The sequence below is a fragment of the Camelus dromedarius genome, chromosome 21 (genome assembly GCF_036321535.1).
Source record: "Camelus dromedarius isolate mCamDro1 chromosome 21, mCamDro1.pat, whole genome shotgun sequence".
Lineage (NCBI taxonomy): Eukaryota > Metazoa > Chordata > Mammalia > Artiodactyla > Camelidae > Camelus > Camelus dromedarius.
Window position 1 is genome coordinate 28,323,401 of NC_087456.1, and position 26,276 is coordinate 28,349,676.

At 37.3% G+C, this 26,276-nt stretch overlaps 1 protein-coding gene across 1 annotated transcript in view; it reads right to left on the bottom strand.

Annotated features, from left to right (window-relative positions):
* KCTD3 (potassium channel tetramerization domain containing 3) overlaps nt 1-26,276 on the bottom strand; it is a 51,625-nt gene that overhangs the window by 10,346 nt on the left and 15,003 nt on the right. Inside the window, exons 9-13 of the mRNA XM_031438373.2 lie at nt 22,701-22,891; nt 12,330-12,445; nt 4,506-4,593; nt 4,264-4,380; nt 2,273-2,443 (exon numbers count right to left, since the gene is read on the bottom strand). Coding sequence (XP_031294233.1) covers nt 2,273-2,443; nt 4,264-4,380; nt 4,506-4,593; nt 12,330-12,445; nt 22,701-22,891 — 683 coding nt within the window. The remainder of the gene's footprint in view (nt 1-2,272; nt 2,444-4,263; nt 4,381-4,505; nt 4,594-12,329; nt 12,446-22,700; nt 22,892-26,276) is intronic.

Sequence of the window (26,276 nt, forward strand, 5' to 3'; positions counted from 1 at the left end):
CATATCCACCAGGTGGCAGAATAACACAACTGAGTATACACAAAACACTCCAGATTTTTGGCTGAATTGGATAGTTTTCTTGACAAATTTATTTAAATTTCTAACCTACATGAAATATTTGGTGTTAAAATACAAATTTAACTAAGTAGTTCTTTGGCATCACATCCTACGATAACGTAATCACCATCAAAGTAACAGCAATTGTTACTGAGTAATAAGCACCGTCATTTACACATCAAGACAATCTTGTTGAAAAGATAACCTATTTTACACTTTTACTCCGAAGAACTATGCTAAGTGCTGAGAAGAGGGTGGAGAACGAAAGTTTCTGCTGCTGTAGAACTTCCTATATTCTAGAAAAGGAAGACAGATGATAAATATGAGAAACAGTGATAAGTGCATGAAGAAAACAAATGAGACACTGCGAGCAAAGAGTGACTGCCGGAGAGAGGTTTGGAGCAGCCTCAAGGAGGAGGTATTTGAGATGGGACCTGAATGACAAGCGATGGCAGTGAAAGCAACACCTAGGAAAAAACATTCAAATGAACAAGTGTGAAGGTTCTAAGATATTTTAAGGAAATAGAAAAGTCAGTGAGTGAGGGCATCATGAACAGTAAGGCAAGTGACATGGGAGGCTGGGAGAAGAGAGCTGAGAGGTAAACAGGACCCAGAACAGGAAGAGCCATTATTTATTCCACACACAATAGGAAGGCCCTGGGAATCAGAGCTAGTTTGTATTTTAAAAAGATATTTCTGGCTGCTGTGTGGAACATGTACCACAGAGAGCCAGAACAGAAACAGGGAAAGGACTGAGCAGCAATGCACACACAGTGAAGTGGCCTGGCCTGTGAGCTATGCTGCAGCCAAGCTAACAGGACTTACTGATAGAGTACACGTCTGCAGCGGGGGTGGCTGACAGAAATGGAGGAATCAAGCATGACTCCTAGATTTTCAGCTTGAGTAACCGAGTAGTGATATTGTGCATTTACACTCAGGCTTTTGAGAAAGAAATCAAAAGTACTATTTTATCCAGGTTAATTTTTAGATGCCTATTAAACATACAACCAAATACTAAATACAAGCATTGGAAACATAAGTTTGAACTCCGTGGATGGGCACAGGGGAGAGAAAGTCTGGGAGTCACTGGCATGTAGATGATATTCTCAAACCACCAGGCAAAGTACAAAGAATGGAGAATCTAAGAGAGAGATCTGAGGTACTCCAACACCTAGTAACCGGGCAAAAGAGGAACCAGCCATGGAGAATGAGAAGGAGTCCTCAGTGAGGCAGGTATTAGGTGAGTACTGCTTTATGAACGCTTAAAGAAGAAACTATTTCAAGAAGACATAGTTATATCCAAAACAACCAGACATTTGATAAAAGCATATATATTCATCCATCCATCTATTCATATATGAACCAGGTATTTCGGTTCCATTTGGTGTCTAATCAGTGAAAGATGCTTCACCTTTTTATATTAGGTAGTCTCCATGTAAATAAACTTACTATATGAAAATGACATTTATAAAACTTTAAGTTAGGCAGGAACTGATCTACAGAAGATTTAATACAAGATTGTTTTAGAAAAGCAAACTCTACTGATAGACCTGATTCACAATTCAATTTGCATAAAGTCTTTCAGAAATCACCTATCAGATACGATGAACTTTACAATGAAATCTTACCTTGTGATCATTTTATTTTGTGTCATGCTAATGTTTGAAAAGCTGTAACTAATTTTTTAAGTATCAAATTAGTACCTAAATTAAAAAAATCTATGGCTATGAACCCACAAAAATGTTACTTTCAAATAATCTATACATTTTACTAATTTTTAACATTAGTAGTCAACATTAAACTAACATACTAACTAGCATTAAACCTTAAGACAATACAACCAAATTTATATTAAATTCATACTTGAAAAAGACTCTAATAAAAAATTCTTCTCAATAGGATGATAAATATTTTGAAATAAAATGTGTCATGAGAACAAAATATTAAAATAGAGTAAACAAAACACGTGGAACCTTCTAAATTTATGCATACTACAACCAGACAAAAATCAAAGAAACCTTAGAAGACAAATCACAATTATTTCTTCAGTTATTAAACTTTTCTACCACTTCTTTTAGCATATTTTTCTCACATAAAACACTGCTTTCATATTCTTTTAGTTTGAAGGAGTCTAAGAAAACTACAGCCAAGGTAAGGCTTTACCTGAGGTAGACCTCCTTACCAGTAAGGAGGTGGTCTAGTAAAATCACTTTACCTGATACAAGATGCTTCTCTGACAGCATAATTTTGGTGACGGGGCTGCGGTGGACTGTGAAAGTCTGAAAGAGCTGAGGGCCTGACCCAACCGTCTCCGGGTGCTGTACAATCACTCGCACGGCCCCAGAGCTCGTGCCGTAGGCGATCTCAATCCAGTTACCACTGACACCTGTACGAAGACACAAGTTGAAAGCTGGTGTATTAGAAGACAGTGAGTAGAAAGCTGCCCTTGAAAAGCGCTCCCCGTGATTAAAGAGGCAGAGCTGAACTCAGCACTTCTATCAGCCCCAAACCCAGCTCAGCACAGAAATCTGAAGACCTCTCTGTCCACCTTAAAACCTCTATTTCCTTTATAAATCTTTCCCTAACACTCACTCCAATACAGATTTGTTCACTCTCTCCCTTGTACTGTGTATCAGGTTCTACCACAGCAACTGTAACACCCCAATTCTGTATCTAGTCCCCTGTCTGTCTACCTCTATGCATTACTGATAAATCTGTATCACATGTACAGAGTGCCTGAGACATAGTAGATACTCATTAAAAGTGACATGCTAAGAACACCACTGACACAACATAGTATTCCTAAAGCCATATTCCACATTCCATCTAGCCTAGAGTGACCACCTGTTTTACTTCTGCTACAATAATGAATCTTCTCTGAATAATCAAGTATTCTATATACTATTTAACAGCTTCAAAACAGTTAACTATGGAATAAACACACCTACGTTGTCTCTTCTAATTATGTATAGCTAGCTCACCATGTTGGGTTCATGTGGGGCTTTTTTTTTTTTTTTTTAAACAAATGCCTAGACTCCATCACATATTTAAAGAGAGAATGGAGTTCAGCAACCATAGTCTTTAAAAGCCTCGTGGAAACCTCTTGCTTTTAACAGCTGTTCTTTCTGATTTCACCTGAAAATACTTGAATCAAAGGAGAAAGAGCGTGCTATGGAAAACATTTCTCAAAACTTAAAAGGTGACTCCATTCTCATGTCTTAAAGACACTGCCACCGCAAAAGAAGTTTTATTCTCCCTTTTTAATTAGATTTTTTAAAGTATCTCGTTCTAGAGCAGGGGTGAGCAAACTTTCTGTAAACAGCAAATATTTTAAACCTTGCATGCTGCATCATCTCTGTCACAACCACTCATCTCCGTCACTGTTGCACAAAAGCAGCCAAAGATACTACGTAAAACTATTAATAAAAAGAGCATGGTTTGCTAACCTGTTCTGGGGTAATATAGTTTAAATCCTACTATAATTTCAATCAAAATCAACTGTGTACACTAGAATACTTCGTTAACACTGAAGATAATGATTTATTTCAATAAATTCAATAAAATGACTTTATACAAGGAACACATTCAAACCTATTACTATTACTGGGTATGTTATTTCCTAGAAATCCTTTCATTACAGATAAATTTTTAGGTTGCCATTTATCTTTACTCTCGAATATAAAAATTCCTAATTTACAAAGTTAGTTTGTTAACTTCATTACAAGGACCTTTGAAAAAGCAGTGAAAGTTATGGATATTGAAGTTTTCCAAAACTTAAATTTAAAATTTCTCATGGAAATAAACTCACTTTCCAATAGAGATTAACAGTCTAAGAGCTTTTTTTTAAATTGTTGGTAAAAAAAAAAATAAAGCTGTTAATTTCAAAATGAAATTGACTACTATCATAGGAAGTTAAATGTGCAGGTAAGGTTTTAAAATAAATAATTTTAGCTGTTGTTATAATAAGGCTTAACAATGCAATTCAGAAGAATAAAAGTTCTAATTTCCCACCTCAGATTATGCTTGTTCATCAGTCAGGTCTGACTTCAATATAAAACCAAATATAAACTTTTGACTAAATGATGAAATCCTTATCACTGCAGTTCTCCAAAGGACGGACCAGATTAGCGTTAGAAGAAACCAATGAATAAATACACTTTCTCAAAAGAACTTCAATAATTTACAACGATTTTGCTGTGTACTAACTTGTTTTGGGTGTGAGGTAAACACTCAGAGCAGTAATAGCGTCATTTGAAGGATCATGATAAAGTTCAGTCACAAGAAGATCATTATCCTTCATTCGCAAAGGGAACTTCTGCATATCTAAAAAAAATTAAATAGCATTAAAATAGTCAATCTATTTAAAACTAAGGTAATGTTTTCTTGTTCTCATTTAAAAAAAAAAACAAAACACTAAATAGGACCATATTAAGTGCCTGAGCACTTACCTATGTAATATATCGACCCATTGTTACATCCCAGCAGTAGGAACGACCCAGCCGTGTCGTAACTAGTTATAGGAACGACGTCTTGAACCTGATGCGGTGAGAATAGTTAGATGTCAGTTACTAATTACAATCTACATTTCCCGCTCAATTTCCTCAAATTTTTTTACTTTTTTTAATAAAAAGGAAACTAACACCTGCTTTAAGTAGGCCTTAGAAAATGGACTTCCTTTACAAACACACACACCCCCACATACAGTCCCGGGGAACTCTGAAGGACCACCAATATAGTCCTTTTAAAGCTTTTAAAAAATTTTTATTTCCAACAGCAGCACTTTCCTTCAGAATTTACTGGGTCATCTCCTTTCTCTGTATAGGACTGTGACGTCAGCACACATGAGGACTGGAAAACCAAGTGTGACCAGGCCCCTTTCTCCCTTTTCTAAGAGATTAAATGACATGCCCAGAATCAGAACTAGAAAACAGATCAACTGATTTCCAGGGAGCACTTGCTCCCTCGATAATTCACTATCATTTGAAAAGATAGTGTTTTCTACTTTCATTCTCACCACTCGAGACTTCACGTCTATTTCCTAGGAAACAGCCAGGCAAACAAGTCCTCAAATGCTTTTGTTTTTTTTCAAATACTAAAATAAAAAATCCATTTTCCAAGCAAATCAATATAGTTACAAATTAATAACTGTCTATATTTGTGCTGGAAAAAAAAAAAAAGCAAAGGGCATGATTTTTGCTATAAAACAAAATGAAAACTGAAGTGTCAGAATACCGGCAGTAAGTAAAAATGAATCATCCCTACATGCAACCAGGCCAGATGCAGGTGAAACTCCCAGGTGACCTTTAAGTGATGTACTTTTTATGTAGCAGATATCATCCAGGTGCACAAGTACTAGAATGGGTAAGGGAAGTGAAATGGCACTTTTGCTCTGTAGGAGCTTATAAACTTGTGGGCAAGAAGGAAAAAGACAATTACCACGTGGTGGGCACTAAAATAGGGGGTGCAATACAATCACAGAGACAGGAGTCTCATCTCATCTCCAGTCCAGGGAGAAGGGCAAAGGTCAAGGAAAAGTTGAAAAAGGAAGTAGAACTTGAAAAATTAAAAAGTCAACTAGCTAAGAGGTAGAGAGAGGGGACAGTGCACATCTGACAGGACATCAAGTACAGCACAAAATCTAGGAACATTCTAGTTACAGAAATTTAAAAAGAGCTAACACTTGGAAATGAGGACTCCTGTAAGCTGTTCATGTCCATGACCCTAATTTCTGAGTACCTCCAGGTGACATGCACCGTTATGAGTTACCCTAGAAACACCCCTGCAAAGACTCAATGACCACCCCCAACCCCGGGCCAGGTTTCTGTTTCATCAGCACCAGCAGGTTTTGTAGCAGGTTAGCACTGAGAACTCCTCAGTGTGTCTGAAGAATGGAAGGGAGGCCGCTTTACGCACCACTGACCAATTCTCTCACACCAAGTGCATCTTTTTTAGCCCCAGCATTCCAGAAAGAGCCTCAACTCTGCCCCAGAACCCTCACAGTAAGAGGTCAGGGGTAGGTAAGGCCATGAGACCCCTCTGATCCGTTTCTCAGGGCAGGAGTGGCAGCGGCCTGGAGCCTCCCAGGCACACCCACGACAGACGTCCAGTCCAGCCCACTGTGCTCAGGGAGGCTGGGCCCTGGGCCTGGAGCCTTCCTGCCCTTTCCCTGCAACCCTGGAGCATGCTCTGCTCTTCTCCTCATGCCCAGCCCTCAGTGCAAGGAGAGCAGAGAAAGCAGGGGATAAGTAAAGTGAGGCCACAGAGCAGCCAGTACTGCTAAGTTCTTCTCCCAGCATGAGCTAAAGTCAGCCGTTTTGTGTCTGCCTCTTCTTGACCCCAAAGACTTCACGTCAGGAACGTGACTGTACTGACTCATTACTGTCTTTAGTTCAGTCATGGTGGCCACAAACCCAAGGTGGAGGTGGATTTTCTCTCCCAAGGTAGCACACAGTGACTATCATTAACTTCTATGTAAAAATTCAAATAATTTACCTAATTTTGAAAATAATCAGCCTGTCTTCCCAAGCAATACAAGGCCTCTAGACTCTTTTAATCACAATCTCTTCCTGGATAATCATTATTTTTTTTTAAACAGTATGTTCTAACCCTCATGCGTTACTTTTTAATACTTAGATTCACCAACTATCTATGAATCCCTTCGCTAGTAATGTTTACTGTATTCTCCTCCTCCTTCTCGGTGTAAATGACCTGCTTAGCAAAGGGCATTTCTAGAGCAGTCCTTCCACTGAAGGTTGTAAGTGACAAACTCTCAGTATTATCTGAAAACATCTCTCTCTCATGTTTGAATAATACTTTTGCTGGATGTAAAATCCTAGGTTGAAAGTTATTTTCCCCACTAACTTGAGAATTGCCTACTGTCTTTTGGCTTCTACTGTTAGTGATGAAGAGACTGTTTTAACTACAGTTAACCTGTCATTAACTCTGGGCAGCTTTATGATATTTTTCTCTTATCATATCACACTAAGTATGAATTTCATTTTATTTAGCCTGATGTATTTCTTTAATCAACAGACATGTCTTTCTTCAATTCTCCAAAATTGCTGGCAATTATCTTTTCTACATTGCCCCTATTCCCCTATTCCTTTCTGAAAATGTTATTTTTTCTTTCTTTTTCATATTTTCTGTCACTCTTTCTGCTTCATTGTGAATTATATTCTCAGACATGTCTGTCAATTACTTTTTAGTTGTGATTCTATTGAAACCATTAAGAGCTTTGTTTTTAATTTTCAATGACCTTTACATTCCTCCTGTTTCATTTTTCTTCTTTTCTGACTGATCCTATTCCTTCTTTATAGTCTAGTCCTTCTTCTATCTCATTAAATAAGTTTAGAATTTATTCTACAGTAGCTGTCTAACTGTTCAATTATCTTCAGTTTTGGGGGACAAATACTCCAACTGTTTACACTTGATGACTTTCCCTCACTTGCTTTCACGTGTAGTTTACAAACTTAGGGAGGTTCTGGGCTCTCTCTCAGTAGAAAATGTTCCTTCCACAGAGTCCTACATGCTCTGTATCTCGTGAAAGTTGGGGTTCATGTCTACGTCTAGAAATGTAAATGGCCCTAGACCAGCTTTTTATATTGATTTCTCAGACTAGAGCTCCATACCACAAAGGCTTATCTTTGTGTTTTCAATTCATGTGTTTGTGCCCCTAATTTGATGATTTTAGTCTCAATTTCTCATTGATGGTTTCCCCCTGCACCACCTCTCCCCAGTCCAACTCCAAACACATATCAAGCTTTCTTCTTCCAAAATCATTGAGCAGAATGTCCCCAATCTTCTTCTCAGGGGCTGAGGCAAACCGTTAAAGCTTCAGATTTTTGCAGGAGGCTAGTTTTCCACTCTCCCATGAAGCCATGCTTCCTGTGCTCTGTAAAACCCCAGAGCCTTTATTACACTGATACATGATATGCAAATATGTATAAACAAACAATAAAATTCAATTATAGATACAATACATATGCTGTTTTAATATTTTAATCCAATATTTCTGTATGTCAGTAGCATATGACAGAGAGGGGCTTGTGCCAAGCTGATTTTGCTGTTACTCTAAATCCTAAGGAAGAAATATAACAAACCTGAGATAACATTCAGTACTTAGACATCCAAACATCAGTCCTCTCTCCGACGAATTCTGAGCCTAAGATTCTACTGCCCACCTTACTCTGATTCCTAACTTGCAGGGTTTCATAAGCTTATCAGAAAAACAAACAAACAAAAGCTAATTCCCCCTGAACCCTACTTGTGACATCAGTGCTCCAAACGCCTCAGACCATGAGAGAAGAGACGCTAAATCAAATCAGCCTCCCCACTTCTTGTCCAGCAGCACAGCCGTGAGACCCCAGAAACTCACTATTGAGTCCCCGTTCCCAGAGCCAATGTCTCCTCCTCAGGCTCGGCTCCCACTGCTCATTTAGAGGCTGGGCCGTGACTCAGATGGTGACCTTGGCTGAAGACCACTAGTCTCTCAGGATGAACACAGAGAGAGTTCTCTAACCCTTTAGGAATCGGATTACATAACGACTTTCCAGAACTAAGTTCCAAAACTCTCTCTCTGTTTTATATGAGAACGAAACATGTATAATCTATGTTTCCAACACACACCTAAGTTTAAACTCGAACAACTTGGGAAACAATGCCTGAAGTCGCTGTCCTGCCGTGTGCCTCAGCCTAGGCTACCTACCTGACAACACTAATAAGTTCTTTATTATTAATCTTCTTGGAGCTAATGGTGGGAATTAAACAAAAAGAGAACAAAAAAAGAACACACTTCTTTTAAAAAAAAGAATTTTTTTTCCTACCCAAATCATACAACGCTTTTTATAAACTTTCCATTAGCATTTTATTGAAGCTATCCTAGTAAGAAACTGCTACACAAAGGAAAATATCACAACGGCTTTTAGGCTTAAAAACTTTGCTCTCCCCCCCTCACGCACGTTCGTCTGACTCAAATGCTTCATCAACCTCAGTTCTGCCACTAGAGCAAAGAACTACAACAGCTGCCCTGTGTACTTCCCGTGCTACTCACGGGAAGAACCACTGCCAGAGGCCAGACCAGAACCTGCCCCGCCAGCACCACAGCAGTCACAGCAGGCAGCCTCAGGCCAGAACTGTCTGTGGAGACTTGCAGATCAGATGCTGAGATCTCATCACATACCATCTGTGTACCGCACGACAAAAAAATATCATCTGTCTGGGTTATAAGGCTTGTTTGCTGCATGAATGCTCACCTTTCCTGAGGTCTTCCCGAAATGTGGTTAACAAACCTACTTTGTCAGATATGGTTTTCAATTCATGCATGTACCAAACAAGCAGCATCAGGTTATATATATGGGACTAAAAAAAGGTTAAGAAACAGTATCTACTTTGAGGATGCTAGTACAGGGTTTGGTATGTCAAAAAAATGAAAACTTTTATAGGCAGTTGTGGTAACATTAGTAAAAAACAAAACAAGTAATAAAGAAGCACGTCCCTTCAGGAACCTAACTGTACCCTAGGAGTTTTATGGCATGGACAGCACATCTTCTCCCAGCCACTCAAAGCTCAGACTGACATACTTAGCCAAGTACTCGGAGAGCAGATCTTCCATAAATCATTAAAACCCACATTCCTCTTTATGGAAATACCACCAAGCTGAAGAATCCCTCTGATCAACTTCCCTTCACCCGAACTTTAGATCAAACTACATCAGTCTTTTCCCACCTTCCGTGACCCATCATTTCTGTGGTAACAACATTTACCACGCCTTTTGCTATGCCTATGTGGAAGGCCGATTCTTAGTGAGTATCTGTTTTCTACAAACATGACTTCTAATGTCTGCATCTAAAACAAAACTTAGTTTTCCCTGATGGTAATCTCTTTCATTAGAAGTCTTTCAGTCTCCCCATCTCCCTAGTACCTCAGGGCCATAAGATCCCAAGAATGTCCCTCCACAGGCTCAACACAATCATGACATTCAATTACCCTCTCTCTGCCCAGACTGCAGCTTCCGAATCAATCCATCATCTTTGTTGAGGAGCTGGGTACCCGGATCAGTTTGCTTTTCACCCTCTTCTCTACTATTATCCTGGCACCTAATGGCCTCCGTGATGACCCTGACAGTTCTCTGACCCCTATTTCAACTACCTTCATCTTTAAGTCAATTCACCACATGATTTAAATGGCTACAACCATTTCACCGAGAACTGCTTCAACTCAACCTGAAGTTCAGTCTTGGACCACAACTTCCTATCTTTCCAACAATTCTCATTCCTTCTAAGTCATCAATCTGCTTTACCGTCCCTTTAGTCCCTTGATACCCCTGCATCCTTCTCTGCTTGTCTGGCATTTCTTCTCTTCTTGATCTTACAATTTCAACTACTCTGCCATTTTATGTTTCTCATCTCTTCGTGTGTCTGCCCATTTTATCATGTCTCCCATCCTGAATCAGGTCAACACTGTTTTCTTTTCTCTTGCCCCTGTTCCCAGTACTAAGCATTAATAAAGAAACTCACATAACTGTATCACTAAGGTCCACTATAAAGTTTTTTAATCTCTGCAATCCTTGATACATACTTCCAATGCCTTTCTCTTCCACTGGGTTTATAATCTTCAGTATTCCTTCCTCACTCTTCTGTCAGGGAAAGAAGCATCTCTACTCTACTGGGTCAACCCCTCTAGCTGTGTTCTAGATCCCACACACTCCTGACTTCTAGGGGACTAGCAACCATCTCCATTCTTTCAATTTTCATACACTTTCTCTGGCAACTCCCCTCTCTGACTAACAAGCATGCTCAAGTTTCTCCCATCTTAAGAGAAAAAATAAAGCACTGAATATTTTTTCCTCTATCTAGCCTTGATCCTTAAATAATCACTTTGTTTCTCTGCTTTCCTTCACCAACAAACTTCTTGAAAGGTAACTGAATTTGCTATCTCTAATCTCTGATTTTTTAATGCCTTAATTCCTGCATTCTGTAACCCCCCCCATCAAAACCTAATTAACTTACATTTGCAAATGATACCCCACTGCCAAAATCAACGTCATTTCTCAATCACACCATGTATGTCCCTTTTGCTCTTTGTTTCCTATCTTGTTCCCTTAAAAGCTAATTTTCCCCAGGATTTTAAGTTTGGCTTTTCTTTCCCTATAGATATCCTTTTAATGAGATATCCTCTCAATGGTAAGTCTTATCAATTCTTTTGGGGGGGGGGGTATTTATTTATTTATTTATTTATTTATTTATTTATTTATTTATTTATTTTTTAAATGGAGGCACTGGGGATTGAACCCAGGACCTTATACATAAGCATGTGCTCTACCACTGGGCTATACCCTCCCAATTCTTATTTTTCAGTCACCACAGAAGTAGTGTGGTTTCCAAATACTTTTCTCTAGCCTTTTCTTTCCTAAATTCCAAAGTGGTACTCCCAACGACACACTGAGCAGCTGTATCTGGATACCCACAGGAATCTCAAAGTAAACATACTGAATCACTCTCATTATTCCTCACACCATCTACCAGCACATGCTTCTCTTCCTCTGTTGCCGTTCAATTTAAAATACTACCAGCCACTCAAACTGTCAAAACTAGAAATTCATCTCTCTCTCCTTTAATTTCCGTATCTAATCAGATACCAACTCTGTCATTTTAGGAAGACCTGCTTGTGAAATGCTTATCAAATAGTCTCATCTTTGCCGTCCACTCACCTTAGCTGAATCTCTGGTTCTTTTGCTGGATTACTGCCCTGATCTCCGGTCCACGTTTCATACTAGCTATCACCGTTATCTTCCTAAAGTATGGATCTGATCATGTCACTCTCTGTTTAAAGTCCTGTAATTTTTGTCCTCTCCGTCACAATCAGGCATTAACCTTTTTTTCAGTCTTATCTTTCTTTATTCCTCTCAAGTACCTGAGATCACTTAGCTTGTTGTCTTGTCTGAACAGGCTATGTATTTTCACACAGAACTGTGTTTCCACTCAGGAGATGAAGTTTACAGGGACCACTATTCCCAAGGCATGAAACTTAAAATATTTCAAGGAAATAAAGAAATGTCAAACCACAGTTAAAAAACTCTCTCATTTTCCAAAGTGACATAAAATTCTTGAAAATATAGTCAAATTTGTATCTAGAAGCAAATTTACCACTAAATATACTCCACATTCTGTATAACCAAAACGGAATATGAATTCCACAAGAATAAAGCAGATGCATAATCAGCATGAGTTTCAGAAATCATTTCATTTCTGTAATATGCATTAGTTAAAACCAACCTGCCAGTGCTGAGTGACAGCATTCCACACTCCCACTTTCCCTGTGTGACTCGTGGCCACCAGCTGGTTACCAATGAAGAAGAGAGCATCTACGGGAACACCGAGGCTGAACACGCCTTAAAGGACAATGAAAAACAGAGATTCATCAGTCACCATCTCTAGAAGTAATCAAAACCCAGATTAAAAACAGCTTAAAGGTGTTTCACTTCTACAAATTATGTGGCAGACACTTTGGGAACTTTGGGAACCAGAAGCAAGAAGCTTGTAAGCTGTTAAGCCACAGGTAAGCCTGCCCCAAGTAATCTCACACTGATAGAACAGACTGTTACCTGAAGCTGTGGCTCCCAGACCTAGCTGATCGTTAAAACAACTGGGCAGATTTTAAGTGAACAAAATAAGACAGAAAGGATCCTGGGATTCATGCCAGACTCAACAAATCAGAAAACCCACTGCATTTTCATAAAATCCATAGGAGATTTAGCTGCAGTCTGCTCGTAGACCCAATATTTGAGAATCACTGATCAGAAAACACAGATGTGGCAACCTCACTGAGGCAGAATGTGTCTAGAAATCTAGAAATAAGCAAAAATGGGGGCGGGGGGAGGAAACCGGCAAGAAGTCATGCTGTATTAAAAACAAACATTCAGGCCTTTACTCAGAGCTTATTTTAAACCTCTCATTTCCCAACACTGTAGATATCAATTCAATTCACTCCAAGGACACTACTATACTAGGCCAAGGGATTAAAAACCATGAGAAGGTAGATAAACTACAAGGATTTACTGTGTAGCACAGGCAACTATATTCAGTACCTTGTAATAGCCTATAATGGAGAACAGAAAATAAGAATATATACCTATAGCCATATCTATCTCCAAATCACTTTGCTGTACATCAGAAACTAACACAAAACTGTAAATCAACTACACTTCAATTAAAAAAAAAAGTAAGATAGGCTATTATTAGGAATTTATGATTTAAAAGAAAAAAATACAAACAACCAATTATAACATAATGCAATAACACCAGAAGGATGCACACAGTATAGTAATATCCAGAGGAGTGAAAGGGGGTAGGAAAAGGGGTTTGGGAATATTTCTTAGAAAAGAAGCCATCTGAGTCGAGTTTTTTAAAAAGGTGAACAGGAATTCGTCAAATTAGGGGATGGGGAATGGGTAAGCCTGGAGAATCTGAGAAAAGGGAAGAGGGAAGCAGGAGAGGGATGCTGTAAGGCTATCCCACATTAACAGCAAAAGAGCCACAAAGTCCCGGCTCCCCTTGGTACTGCGGCCCATATAGCCCTACACAGTCGTCTCTCTTTGGCAAAGAACTACACCAGCAGTCAGGAGATTCTGGGTTGGAATCCTGCCTCTGAAAGTACCTTTCTTTGCCACCTTTCTGGTTCTTACTTTTCTGATCTATAAAACAGGGTCCAATCTAAATGTCTCAAGGCTCATTTTCACCTTAAAAAAATATTATGACCTAATTTTGACATTTAAATAGTATTATCTTGATTATTTGAAAAGCACCTTATGAGAAATATCTTTATATAATTATGCTGGAAAATAAGTCTTACTATATATAAAATATTGTCTTATGTGGATCTTTAGGTGTCTCAGGTATCAGTTTTTTACTTTTAAAAAAGTGCCTAATATGTGACAACATGAACAATTTTACCAGTGTCTAGCTGAGAAAAACAAGGATTCATAAGGCTTTGAAGAACTCACGGGAAGAAACAAACCAATTAAACGCATCTGTAACATGTGCCAGAAAAGATAACTGACTTTTTTTGAATCTTACACCAATAAGGGATATTTCTCTTTCTGTTCAGAACTGTGCTACATATAAGAGGAGACCAGCAGCAAAAACATACCACCTTGAAAATTCTTAACTGATCTTGAAAAAGCCAGGCATCTAGCAGGAAGAAAAATGACATACACTGGACAAACACAAAAAACAAACAAACAAACCTGGGCAGTATTGCTAGGAATGCCTTCCATATATATTTTACGTATGTATAAATATATATTTATATACATACACAGACCATCTCAGCCCAACCTGTTAACCAAAAAAACCAGAGCAAAATAAAACACAACAAACACAGAAGCAAAGCTCTCTGACCAGAACTGGCTGAGAAATAAACTTGCCACCTTGAAGCAGAGTAATCATTTCACACGCAATTTTAGGGATCCCAATGTATTAGTACTTTAAGTTTGATGATAGACAATTTTTCAGAAGTGAAGATAACTCAGTTATCTTGGGCTATACTGAGCACTATGGGCTGTGTGAAAAATAGAAATAAAAACAGGAATACCAGAAAACACTGACTACTTGAGATAAGAATGAGATTCTGGGAAATCAAGGAAGACATACCAAATGATCTCAAGAAATTTAAAGTGTCACTCCTGCTTAGACTCAACAATCCTGACCACTATCCACAAGGAAGATACCAGCATAAGGAACGACAAGTTCTTGTCTGAAGGGACCCTTTTGGGAGAACACTGCTTACAGCAGCAGTCCAGCGGCGCTGTCTTATGTAAGTCGTAACAAGGGAGTTCAGCCCTGGGGGAGCTCTATCAAGTATACATCAGCCCTAACAATTTTCTTTGGATGGTGTTGTTAAGTTCTGAAGAATATCTGTACCAACAAATGATTTCTTTTACAAGGAATGAGCAAAGTACTATGTGCTAACTCATAACATAGCTACCCACCACATTAGCCTTTGAAAAAAGGGCAAGGCATAAAATCTCCTTCACATATTGGTATGTTAGAAGTGGCAATTAAAAAAAATTAATCATGATTGATTTCTGTATAATTACCACTATATTATAATTTCAAAATTTTAAAGTTTTTTTCTAAAGTTAGGGACGACTTTCACTGCCAGTCATGATCGAGTAAATGGCATCAGACTATTCCTCACTATAAATAACAGTAACAAGAAATTGGCCAAAATACATGAAGTAACTGTTTTTAGGCACTGGATAACAGGCAGTGGAGCCCATGTAAGATGGGAAATACAGAAGAGAAGCCCCACGATCACACTGGCTTTCTGTGTAAGCGTTCCTGACCACAAGGAACCAAGTGATGGTTCCTCTACTGAGAATGCTGAGATCAGGGCTGTTGATTCAGCTAGAATTTATTAACAAGGTATAAGAAAGAAGGGAAATGCAACAGGGTAGGAGAGGGGATGGCACAAAATTTGTATAGGGGTATTGAGCATTTTTTTATGTGCCTATTGGCCATTTGTATGTCTTCACTGGAGAATTGCTTGTTTAGGTCTTCTGCCCACTTTTGTTGTTTGTTTTTTTGTTTCTAAGTTGTATGAGCTGTTCATACATTCTGGAAATTAAACCTCTGTCAGTCACATCATTTGCAAATATTTTCTCCCATTCCATAGGTTGTCATTTTGTTTTACTTACGGTTTCCTTCGCTGGGCAAGAGCATATAAGTTGAATCAGGTCTCATTTATTTATATTTGCTTTTATTTCCATTGCCTGGGTAGACTGCCCTAGAAGAACACTGCTAAGATTTATGTCAGAGAATGTTTTCCCTAGGTTTTCTTCTAGGAGGTTTATAGTGTCTTGTTTTATATTTAAGTCTTTAAGCCATTTTGAGTTTATTTACAAATGGCCAACAGGCACATGAAAAAATACTCAATATTGACAATTATCAGAGAAATGCAAACTGAAACTACAGTGAGGTATCACTTCACACCAGTCTGAATGGCCATCACTAAAAAGCATTTATCCACCAATAATAAATGCTGGAGAGGGTATGAAGAAAAGGGAACCCTCCTACACTGCTGGTGAGAATGTAGTTTGGTGCAGCCACTATGGAAAACAGCATGGAGATTCCTCAACAAACTAAAAATAGACTTACCATATGATAAAGAATCCCACTCTTGGGCATACACCCAGAGAAAAATATAACTCAAAAAGATACAAGCACCCCAGTGTTCACAGCAGCACTATATACAAGAGCCAAGACATGGAAGCAACCTAAATGTCCAGTGACAGATGACTGGATAAAGAAGTTGTGGTATATTTATACAATGGAATACTACTTGGCCATAAAAAAGAATAAAATAATGCCACTTGCAGCAATATGGATGGACCTGGAGATTGTCATTCTAAGTGAAGTAAGCCGGAAAGTGAAAGAAAAATACCATATGATATCACTCATGTGGAATCTAAAAAAATTGAGAGAGAAAAGAAAAAGGACACTAATGAACTCATCTACAAAAGAGAAACAGACTCACAGACATAGTAAACAATCTTATGGTTACTGGGGGAAAGGAGGTGGAGAGGGATAAATTTGAGAGAGATTTGCAAAGAAAGGTTAACCACAATATATAAAAATAGATTTTAAAAAGTTTCATCTGTATAGTACGAGGAACTATATTCAATCTCTTGTAATAACCTTTAATAAAAAGGAATATAAAAACAAATATATGTATATACATGCATGACTGGGACATTATGTTGTACAGCGGAAACTGACACATTGTAACTGACTATACTTCAATTAAAAAAAATAATTGTATAGGGGTTTCCTTATGCCTTGGCTGAAGCCAGACTGCACTTGGGCTGGGAGAGAATCCCCAAGGAATAAAAAAAAGACAGGCTGCTATAGGATTGGGAGCTGAGTGGAGATATCAGAGGTCATATGTGAGTAGCTCTAGCTCAGGCAAAGTGAAGAGCCCTTCACTCTTCAGACATTCAGTTAAGACTCCAAAAAGGCAACACTTCAGAAATAATGACCACACCTTTGGCTAAGAGCCATGCCCTAAAATAAAAAATAAAGCTGAGAGAGGCTAGCTACCCTTAACAGAGCAAAAAATAAAATAAAATAAAATAAAACAAGCCCAGCAGGATCAAGATCCTCTAGTTAATTTAATTGTCTGACAGAACAAATTTCATACCTTTTAAAGGAAGACAATGCTGTCAATCTATACTCCCTATATAATGGATCATGCACACGCCCAGCACAGAATCACAACTTCCTAGACACATGAAGCAGCAGGAAAATACAACTCAAAGTAAATGAGATGATGCAGATATTGGAATTACCAGACAAAAACTAATAAAACAGCTATAATGAATATGTTGGATTTAATAAAAATAGGACAGAATGAGTGAATAGACAAGAAGTCTCTGCAGAGAAACAAAACTAAAATAGAATCAAAAAAGGCCATCTTAGAGGTGAAAAGTCCAGTATCTCAAGTAAAAAACCTACCAGATGGGCTTAAATGCAGATTGAATACCACAGCAAAAGGGCAAAAAGCAGTAAAGATACTGATCTAAACTGAAGAACAGGGAGAAAAGAAATTGGGAAAAAAAAAAACAGTGCTTCAAAATAATGCTTCAGTGGGCTCTAGGCCAACATGAAGTGGTCTACGAGGAAACTGAGTCTCAGAAAGAGGAAAAGAGGAGGAGAGAATTAGGGAGGGATTATAGGGGAGGGAAAGCGGGGGAGGGGAGTGGGGGGAAGGGAGAAAGAGAGAAGAGTCCTCCCTCAGTTGTGCCAAGCAAAAATGTCTCCAGACACTTCCACATGTCCCCTAGGGCACAACATTATCCCTGGTTGCAAACCACTAATCTAATACATGTACAGAACTATTACAAATCAATAATAGAATGACAACCTCATAAAAAGAGGGCAATGATTTAAAAAGGCACTTCTCAAAAAAAAAAATAATACATATGGTCAATACACAGGTGAAAAGATGCTCAATATTATTAGTCATTAGGGAAATGCAATTAAAACATTAAAATCATTGCACAATCCACCAGAATGGCTCAAATTAAGACTGATAATAAAGAAGTGTCTGTAAGGATGTAGAGCAACCAGAACTCTCATACCTTGCTAGCAGAAATGTAAAATGGTATAACCACTTTGGAAATCAGCTGGGCGGTTTCTCATAACGTTAAGCACACACTTTTACACACTTTTCATGTGTTCCAGAAATTCTACTCCTACGTATTCACTTAAAAAATATGTCCACAGCAAGATTTCTCCTTAAATGTTCACACTAGATTTATTCATAATATCTCCAAATTGGAAACAAATCAAATGTCCATCAATAGACAAATGGATAAACAAACACTGGCATATCAACTTAATGGAATACTACTCAGCAGTGAAAAGGGATGTACCACTGATGCACTCAACATGGATGAATCTCAAAAGCATTATGTTGAATGAAAGAAGCCAGACACAAAGGAACATACAGTACATAATTCCATTCATTCTAGACAAAAGAAATCTAATCTATGCTGACAGAGTCTAAACTGCATGTGTAAACAATGGGGTTTATGCTGAACACCTGCTTTCTTTTTGGGAATCTGGAATCTTGGTATGGGCTGGGCAGAGAGTACTTATGTGACTAGCCTCTAGGAATAACCTTGGGCACCAAGTCTCTAACGAGCTTCCCTGGTAGACATCTCACAAGTATTGCCACAATTCATTGCTGGAGAAATTAAGCATGTCCTATGAGACACCACTGGAAGAGAAAGTTTGTACCTGGTTTCCACTGAGCCTCACCCCATGTCTTTTCACTGGTCCATTTTGCTTTGCATGCTTTGGCTGTGATAAATCACAGTTCTAAGTACCTCTATGTGCTGAGTCCTACGAGTCCTCCTAGCAAAACACTGAATATCGGGAGCCTTGGAGATCCCCGACATATATATATAAAATTCTGAAATTCAGGAGAGGGATCAGGTTATATAAACATACAAGTCATCATCAGCACACAGAAGGCATCCACAAAGCTATTAGAGTGTATGAGATCACTAACAATAAGCATAAAGGAAAGTCCAAGGACTGAGCCATGGGTCATGACAGTATTTTGAAATTAGGTAAACAGAAAAGTACTATCAAAAGAAACTGAGAAGAAACAAAGAGCCAGAATAAAAATCAAGACAATAAGATGTCCTAGAAGCCAAAGGAATAAAGTCTTCAAAAGGAAAAGAGCAATCAATTGTATCAAATGTTATCAAATAATAGCTCTAATAAAGACTATGAACGGATCCTAGGATTCAGCAGAGTCCAGATTAAGGGTAACACTAACGAGAGTAGTTTATGGAGTGGTTGGGTGCAAAAGCATGGTTAGAGTAACTTCAAAGGAGAAGAGGAGAACATAGAAACAAGATCAGATAACTACTGTCTCTTCCTTTAAGAGGAACCGAAAAAAAAGAACAAAAACTGGAGGAGAAGATACTACTGTATTGTTTGGGGCATATTTCTTTTTCCTAACCATATTTAGCTATTTAGGGGAAAGAGATTTGGCCAGGGATGTGGCTTCTCCAGGCTGATAAGGCAAAGGAAGAGATGCAAGAAAATTGAGGCTCTGTGCTGAGTGATTGTAATGACAGAATCCCAGCTGATAAAAGGGAAATAAGTGAAAATCCCAGTGGAGTTAAAGAATTTTTGAGTTGGAAAATTAGAGTTAGAAATTTCAAAGAAATGACAGACAGTAATCCAGAGTGCAGCTGAAGAGTACATCCAGCATCATCTCCGAATGCTGTGAGATTTGAAATTTGGGCACTGAGCGGGTACACAACAGCTGAGAAAGGAAGGAACGTGGCCTAGAACAATGATTCTCAAAGTGTGGTTTGGGAATCCTTGTGGGTCTCTGAGAATTCTTCTGGAAGCCTGAAGTCAAGACTTTTTATGGTAATGTTAAAGCATCATTTGCCTTTTAAAACTTCTCATTCTCTCAAGAATATAGAGAGGAGTTTTCCAGAGGCTACATGACATGTGATGCGGCCACCTTCTAGACAATGGCATCTGCATATGCATTGTTATGTTTTCTGCAATGGTCTATGGTGCTAGGCTTGGGTATAACTTAACTATTTAAGTTTCCTAAGATTAACCTAGTTTGTCCTAAATATCCACTCTGCTTTTACTAGCTGTCTTCAGTTATATCTGCTATCATTATTTGAAAGCAAAAGCGTTCCCTGTGCCTTCAAAGAAACACAAGAAGAACACTTTGCTATTCTGTAAAATTAGTTTTTAAAATGTTCTGAAAACCTTTCTAAATTTTTAAATTTTAACTAAAATGGTTTAAAATATTTTAACCTAAAATAAATTTTTAATACATTTTTCCTATATTTAACTCACCTATTCAACCCACAGCTGCACCACCTAAATCTAACAGTGTTGAAGAAGATATATAAGACATAGCAGAGTTCTTAATTCAAAGGGAGGACTCTAAAGAAACTGCAAAACTGCACATAAAAATTTAAAATAACAAAAATCATCTTTCCATCAACACTCTAGATGCTAATAACTTGTCTTATTGTGCCTATGCAACAGAACATTTCTGAACCCAGTTGTGGGTTCTTTGAAACCAAATATTGAGAGTTTAAAGAAAAAGAAGTATTTTAAATGAAGATGTTAAAAACTCTTTAAAAGCCACAAACTGTTACAGAATTTCAAGCTAGAAATGAAATAGCCACTGAACCATCTTACAGGGGGAGCTGCGGCATTACACTGGCTAGATGAGTGCACACCGTCGCTGGGAGACTGACAAAGCTTGAACAGATGACGATGCTGAATGCCTGCTAAACGAAAAGTCAGTAAAAGAAATCACAACACTGGCACTTTTCAATGACACAGTAAGTCCTTGAATTAAAGACTGGCGCAGACGGTATCTTGTCTGCAGGATTGCATTTTTATCTTACAAATGAATGTACTGATGTAGCTGGACCTCGTGTTTTGTTTCTGTTCAACCAGTTATCAGCACCAACCAATCGTTAGATCTTTTATGTGACTATCTGGCCACAAACACACAGAATGTTGAAATGTTGGAAGTGTTGAAGTGTTTTATGAATCTCACACTTTATCCTAGAACATCTATGTTGACATTTGCACTGATGGTAGAAAGCAACGTTGGGTAAAAACAGCAGGTACCTCAGCATGAATCAAAGCAGTGGCACTAAACTAGACTGCTAGTGATTAAATTCTTCTCTGCTACACATTTCCAAAGAAACAAAAAAAGGCCAGTTTAACTTAACAATGTCCTAGATGGAGAATTTGTACTAAGTCTCATCTTCTTAATATTCTGTGTGACCAAGTACTTTGTCTGTGCCAAGGAGAAGCACCTTCCCACTAGGTGGAGGTGACAGGAAACTAGCTGCTCTTTTCAAAGGGCACCATTTTCATTCAAAAGGACAACTAACAAAATAGGAGAATTCACATTTGGGTACTGGTAGACTGCTAAAAGTGAACAAAGTGAGCCTGCTATTTCAATGATACAAATTCAGCGTTTCAAGTGAAAATCAGAATTTTGGAAAACACTTATCTGCCAGTGAGTGTGACAACTTCCTAACACATTAGAGTTCAGAGATGTGAGCACTGGTTATAGTAATAAGCGTGATTGTGATTTTTTTAATATATATATTGTGCAATGAAAGGTATCAACCTCTGGAAGATCTGTGTAACTGAGTAAACCAACACCTTCCAGATGACCAATGCATGATGTTATGAAAGCACGCGAGGACACGAGCTCCACTCAAAGTACAAAACTGGCTGATGGAGCCTAACCTAACAGAGTACGAAAAATTCATCGATATGATTTCAACATTTGGGGACAGTAGCAAACAATACCCACAATTATCTGAAAAGACTACATAAAAATATGTTTTCTTCAACTACGTATCTATGTGAAGCCAAATTTTCTTCATATAGTTCAACAAAACTAACAAAACACAGCAGACTGAATGCAGAAATAGGTATCAGAATAAAACATTAAAGAGACTGACAAAATTGTAAACCACTGCCACTCCTGCCACAAACATTTCTGAAGATACAGTTACTCTTCATTAAAAACGGTATTCATGTTAGCAAGCAATGGGCTTACCACTGTTATTTTTAAATTAACTAATAATATTTATTAAAGTTTCAGTTTTAATTCCTATTTTGGTAAATATCAATAGTTACAACCTATACAAAACAAAAACTCTCAATGGTCCTGAATGTCTTTTTAAGAATGTAAAGTGAGATTTAGTAAAGATTTAAAAGCTTGAGAATTCCTGATCTGGAAGCAACCAAGGAGGACCAAGAAAGTTATTGCACCCCATCTTCAGGCCCAGTGTGTGAATGAGAGGGAGAGGAAGCAGCCACCATAAATGGGACTCAGGAAAAGCACACTCTTACAGAGCAGCCAGAGTTGCTTTTTCCCCCTTTGCCAGGTCCTTCCTCTCACACTGAGCAGTCTTGTAACTACTGGACCCGGGAAACAGGATGCAGCAGCCCTAGCCAACCAATAACTAGTCAAGCTAGTTCTGATATTTAGGGGCAACCCCTCTTAAACTTAAGAATATCATATATATAAGCAAAATGCATCATAAGCAAGATTTTTCGTACCAATTTCACTTCCACTTCCTCCGTCCTGGACACTCCATAAGATGATGCTGCTCTCTGAGGCAACAGCAACCATTTTGTCTTTGTCCCCATGTGGACCCCCGACCACTTTTGCATTTAAAGCTACTCGTTCAATAGTCCAGTCCAAATACGGGCTTGTAAACACTTGTTGCCATCCTGAAGATTCTTTGATTCTGGTAAGAACAGACGTAAGTTAGACTCAGCAGCACTCTAAACAAACAGAAGACAAATGAATGTACTGAAATAAATTTAATCTCAGCTAGTTATCTACTTTTATACATTACTAAATATAAAATCGTGTTGATGTATTTCCTGTGCAAAGCCAGATTATTCCTGAGGTACCTCGTAGTTACATACATAGGGGCCACTTCATATGTTTACATATTTACATACATATAAACCACTTAAAAAGACACTAGAGTTCTATACTTCTCCAAAAAATAATTTAGCAAAGTCCTTCAAATTTTCAAAACCTTTAATAATTTTAAAAAAAAGGTAGTATCTTTCATTTTTCTACACAAAAAGAGTGGTACTGTTATTTTCTATGGGTAGAAATAGTCAACAAAAATCAGAATTTCAGTTATTATTAATCATATAATATTAACATATTAATATTATTAATAATAGTAACTGAAATTCAGTTGTTCTTTGATACTTCAGATGATACTCTATGCAGGCAAACTAAGATAAGAGAGTAATCTGGTAAACGATATATACTCCCAATACTTTGGCACAATCCAGTGAATAAAATGTGGGGCTTTGGAAATCATTCTTAAGACTGGATTTTAAAGGTTTCATTCTTAAGGAAAAAAAATCTCATGAACCTATTCATTCTCCATATGTAAAAGCTTATTATCACAATTCAGATTTGCAGTTGACTGAATAAAAATGCTTTCTTTAGTATTTAATTTCTGATAAACATATCTGCAAGTTTTTAATAATTTTTTTCATCCTAGCTCAATTTAAGTCTTTCAGATATGTATTCTGTGTGATTATATAGTAAGCCTTCATACATTTAAAATCTATACAGTTAAGCAATCATGACAATAAATGACCTGAACTTTAACTACGGAATATGTATTTTCTAAAGTTACACCAAACAATTGATGCAAACAAAATTGTAAAGATTCTCTTTGCCTTACCTAGAGGGAATAAGTAGGAAGAAAATAAGTTCTCCTTTCTATAGTACCTGACATACACACTATAAAAATCAAATTTCAGTGTTCATAAATGATGGTCACATAACGACCTAAATGAAATCACTTTCGCTTCATTTTTGTTTAAAAAATGTATGCTAAAGCAATACAATTATAACTCACAAAAAATGCAATTCAACCTTTTTATTAATTTCAGGAACTAATGATTTCCTTAAACTTAAAAGCAATACATAGAAAAACATAACAGGATTTTTTCCTAGGCATTGTATGATTTGTAATTACCTACTTCAGCCACCAGATGGGATTCATGTGTTAAAATATATAAATGGAAGTAATTAGCTCATCAAGTCTAAAAATTGGCAAACATTGAAAAATGAAATACAGATGCTCTTAGGGACTGTCAGACTGAACACAAAGCAAGAATGAGGACAACATGCTGCTACGTGGAGGCAGACATGTATTAGGCTCATAACAGTGTTCAGGAAAGAGAAGTTTTATCTTGTGGTCATTAATTTAGGAATACAAATAATAAAAGTAAATATGATCTAATCTTTTACAAAGATTGTACTTCTTAGTTACTTTTCTCTAGAGAATTTAGAGTATTATAAAATAAAGAGATACCAAAAAAAGGAAAAAGAATCAGGACAGCATATTTGAGAGTGATTACAACAATAACATAATTTAACTCAATAAAATATGTGACTTTACTTCTGGTTTTAAGTTAAAATTAAGTACAAAGAAACTTTGAAAATTTGCTCTATAATTTTCCATACATATAATACACAATTTTAAATGTGTGAAACAAGACAGAACAAACTCTAAATATTTCAGCACTCCATTTCTTTACTCCTGCCTAGTGGGCCCACCTCTGGAACTGGAACATCTAGGCAAGTAACACGGTCACCCTCCACGCTAAGACCTCGGAGACACAGAGTGGAGAGGACACGCCCTACAAGATTCTGAAACGTACTACAGGCAGCTGTACCACAAACTGGATGAGAATAAGCATGTGAGAGTCTACAGTTAGGTCTGCGTGTGTGTATACACACACACACGTACATATAAAGCAAGATGAAGGGGGCTTTAAAATTCAATCAGAAGGATGATTTCTGTAATAAATAATCAGAACATAATTAGCTACCCACCTGGAAGAAAGAATACTTTTCTAAATCTCACATGATATACAAAATGTAAATTCCATATGAATTAAAGATCTAAAATAGAATATAAGCTCCAAAAGGGGAAAAATCCAAATACTCTTCATTAACACAAGTAACATGTTGTAAACTCAGCAACAAAAAGAAATATAAAAGGCAAGCCTAATAATGTAGAAAATTAATGAATATAAGTAAAAAATATACAGAGGCTCAATGCACTACTCTTTCATTTTTTTTAAGGTTTTTAATTTCTTTCTTTCTTTTTTCAGGGGGGGTAGTAACTAGGTTTGTGTGTTTGTTTGTTTGTTTGTTTGTTTATTTTAATGGAGGTCCTGAGGATTGAACCCAGGACTTTGTGGATGCTAGGTATGCGCTCTGCCACTGAGATATACCCTCCCCACTGAAATTCAGACATAAAAAGCTGTGGAAAAACAACTTGTTGAAAAGATTACACTCGTAAAGTAATTTGAGCATTTTCCTTTCCTCTCCTTTTTACTGGCATTATGTTGAATGATTTAACTGTACATGAGGAAGTTTAGTACGTCCTTAATTCTTTTCCTGTCACTTTGCATGGGCATATTGCTCTGAAATTAGTGACACTACGTGAAAACAAAGAAAGGTCCTGGTCAAAAGCAAACACAAAGAATGGAAACTGTAACAGTTTTATCCTTCTTACATTTGTCACTCAATGAATGAAACTTTGTGCAATACTGTGTCTTTTTTCAGGCAAGAAGCAATCTTTAGCACTGCTGTACAATAACATAAATTAGGCTGTTACACCTGAATAACTTATTATAGTAGTTATTCAACTCCTCTGGAATCCCTTATCAAAAAAAAAAAAATACACAATATTTAAACAAAAAAGTAAAATCTAAAAGTTTCTCAATTTTGACCTGTAAGTTGGTAAGTTCAAAACAACACTCCTAAAAAAAATTCCTTTTTGTAAATCAGCCTTGCTTCATACAGATCATCCCCAAAGAAATCATTCAAAAAATATTTTCCATACTATTCAATAATATAAAAAATACATAGAACACTCTCAAAATGCAAAGCGTGTACCAAATATTCACTGCAATAAAAATACAAAGTGGAGATTACTGATATAAAAGGCTTTTTTACCACATACAGCAAACTTTTCATTAACAGTTTTTTTTTTTAATAACATCTGGGATTCTTTACATCTGTAAACGTAAAGACATTTTAAATATTTTTAATCTATTGTGGCTACTTTTTCTTAACTCAAT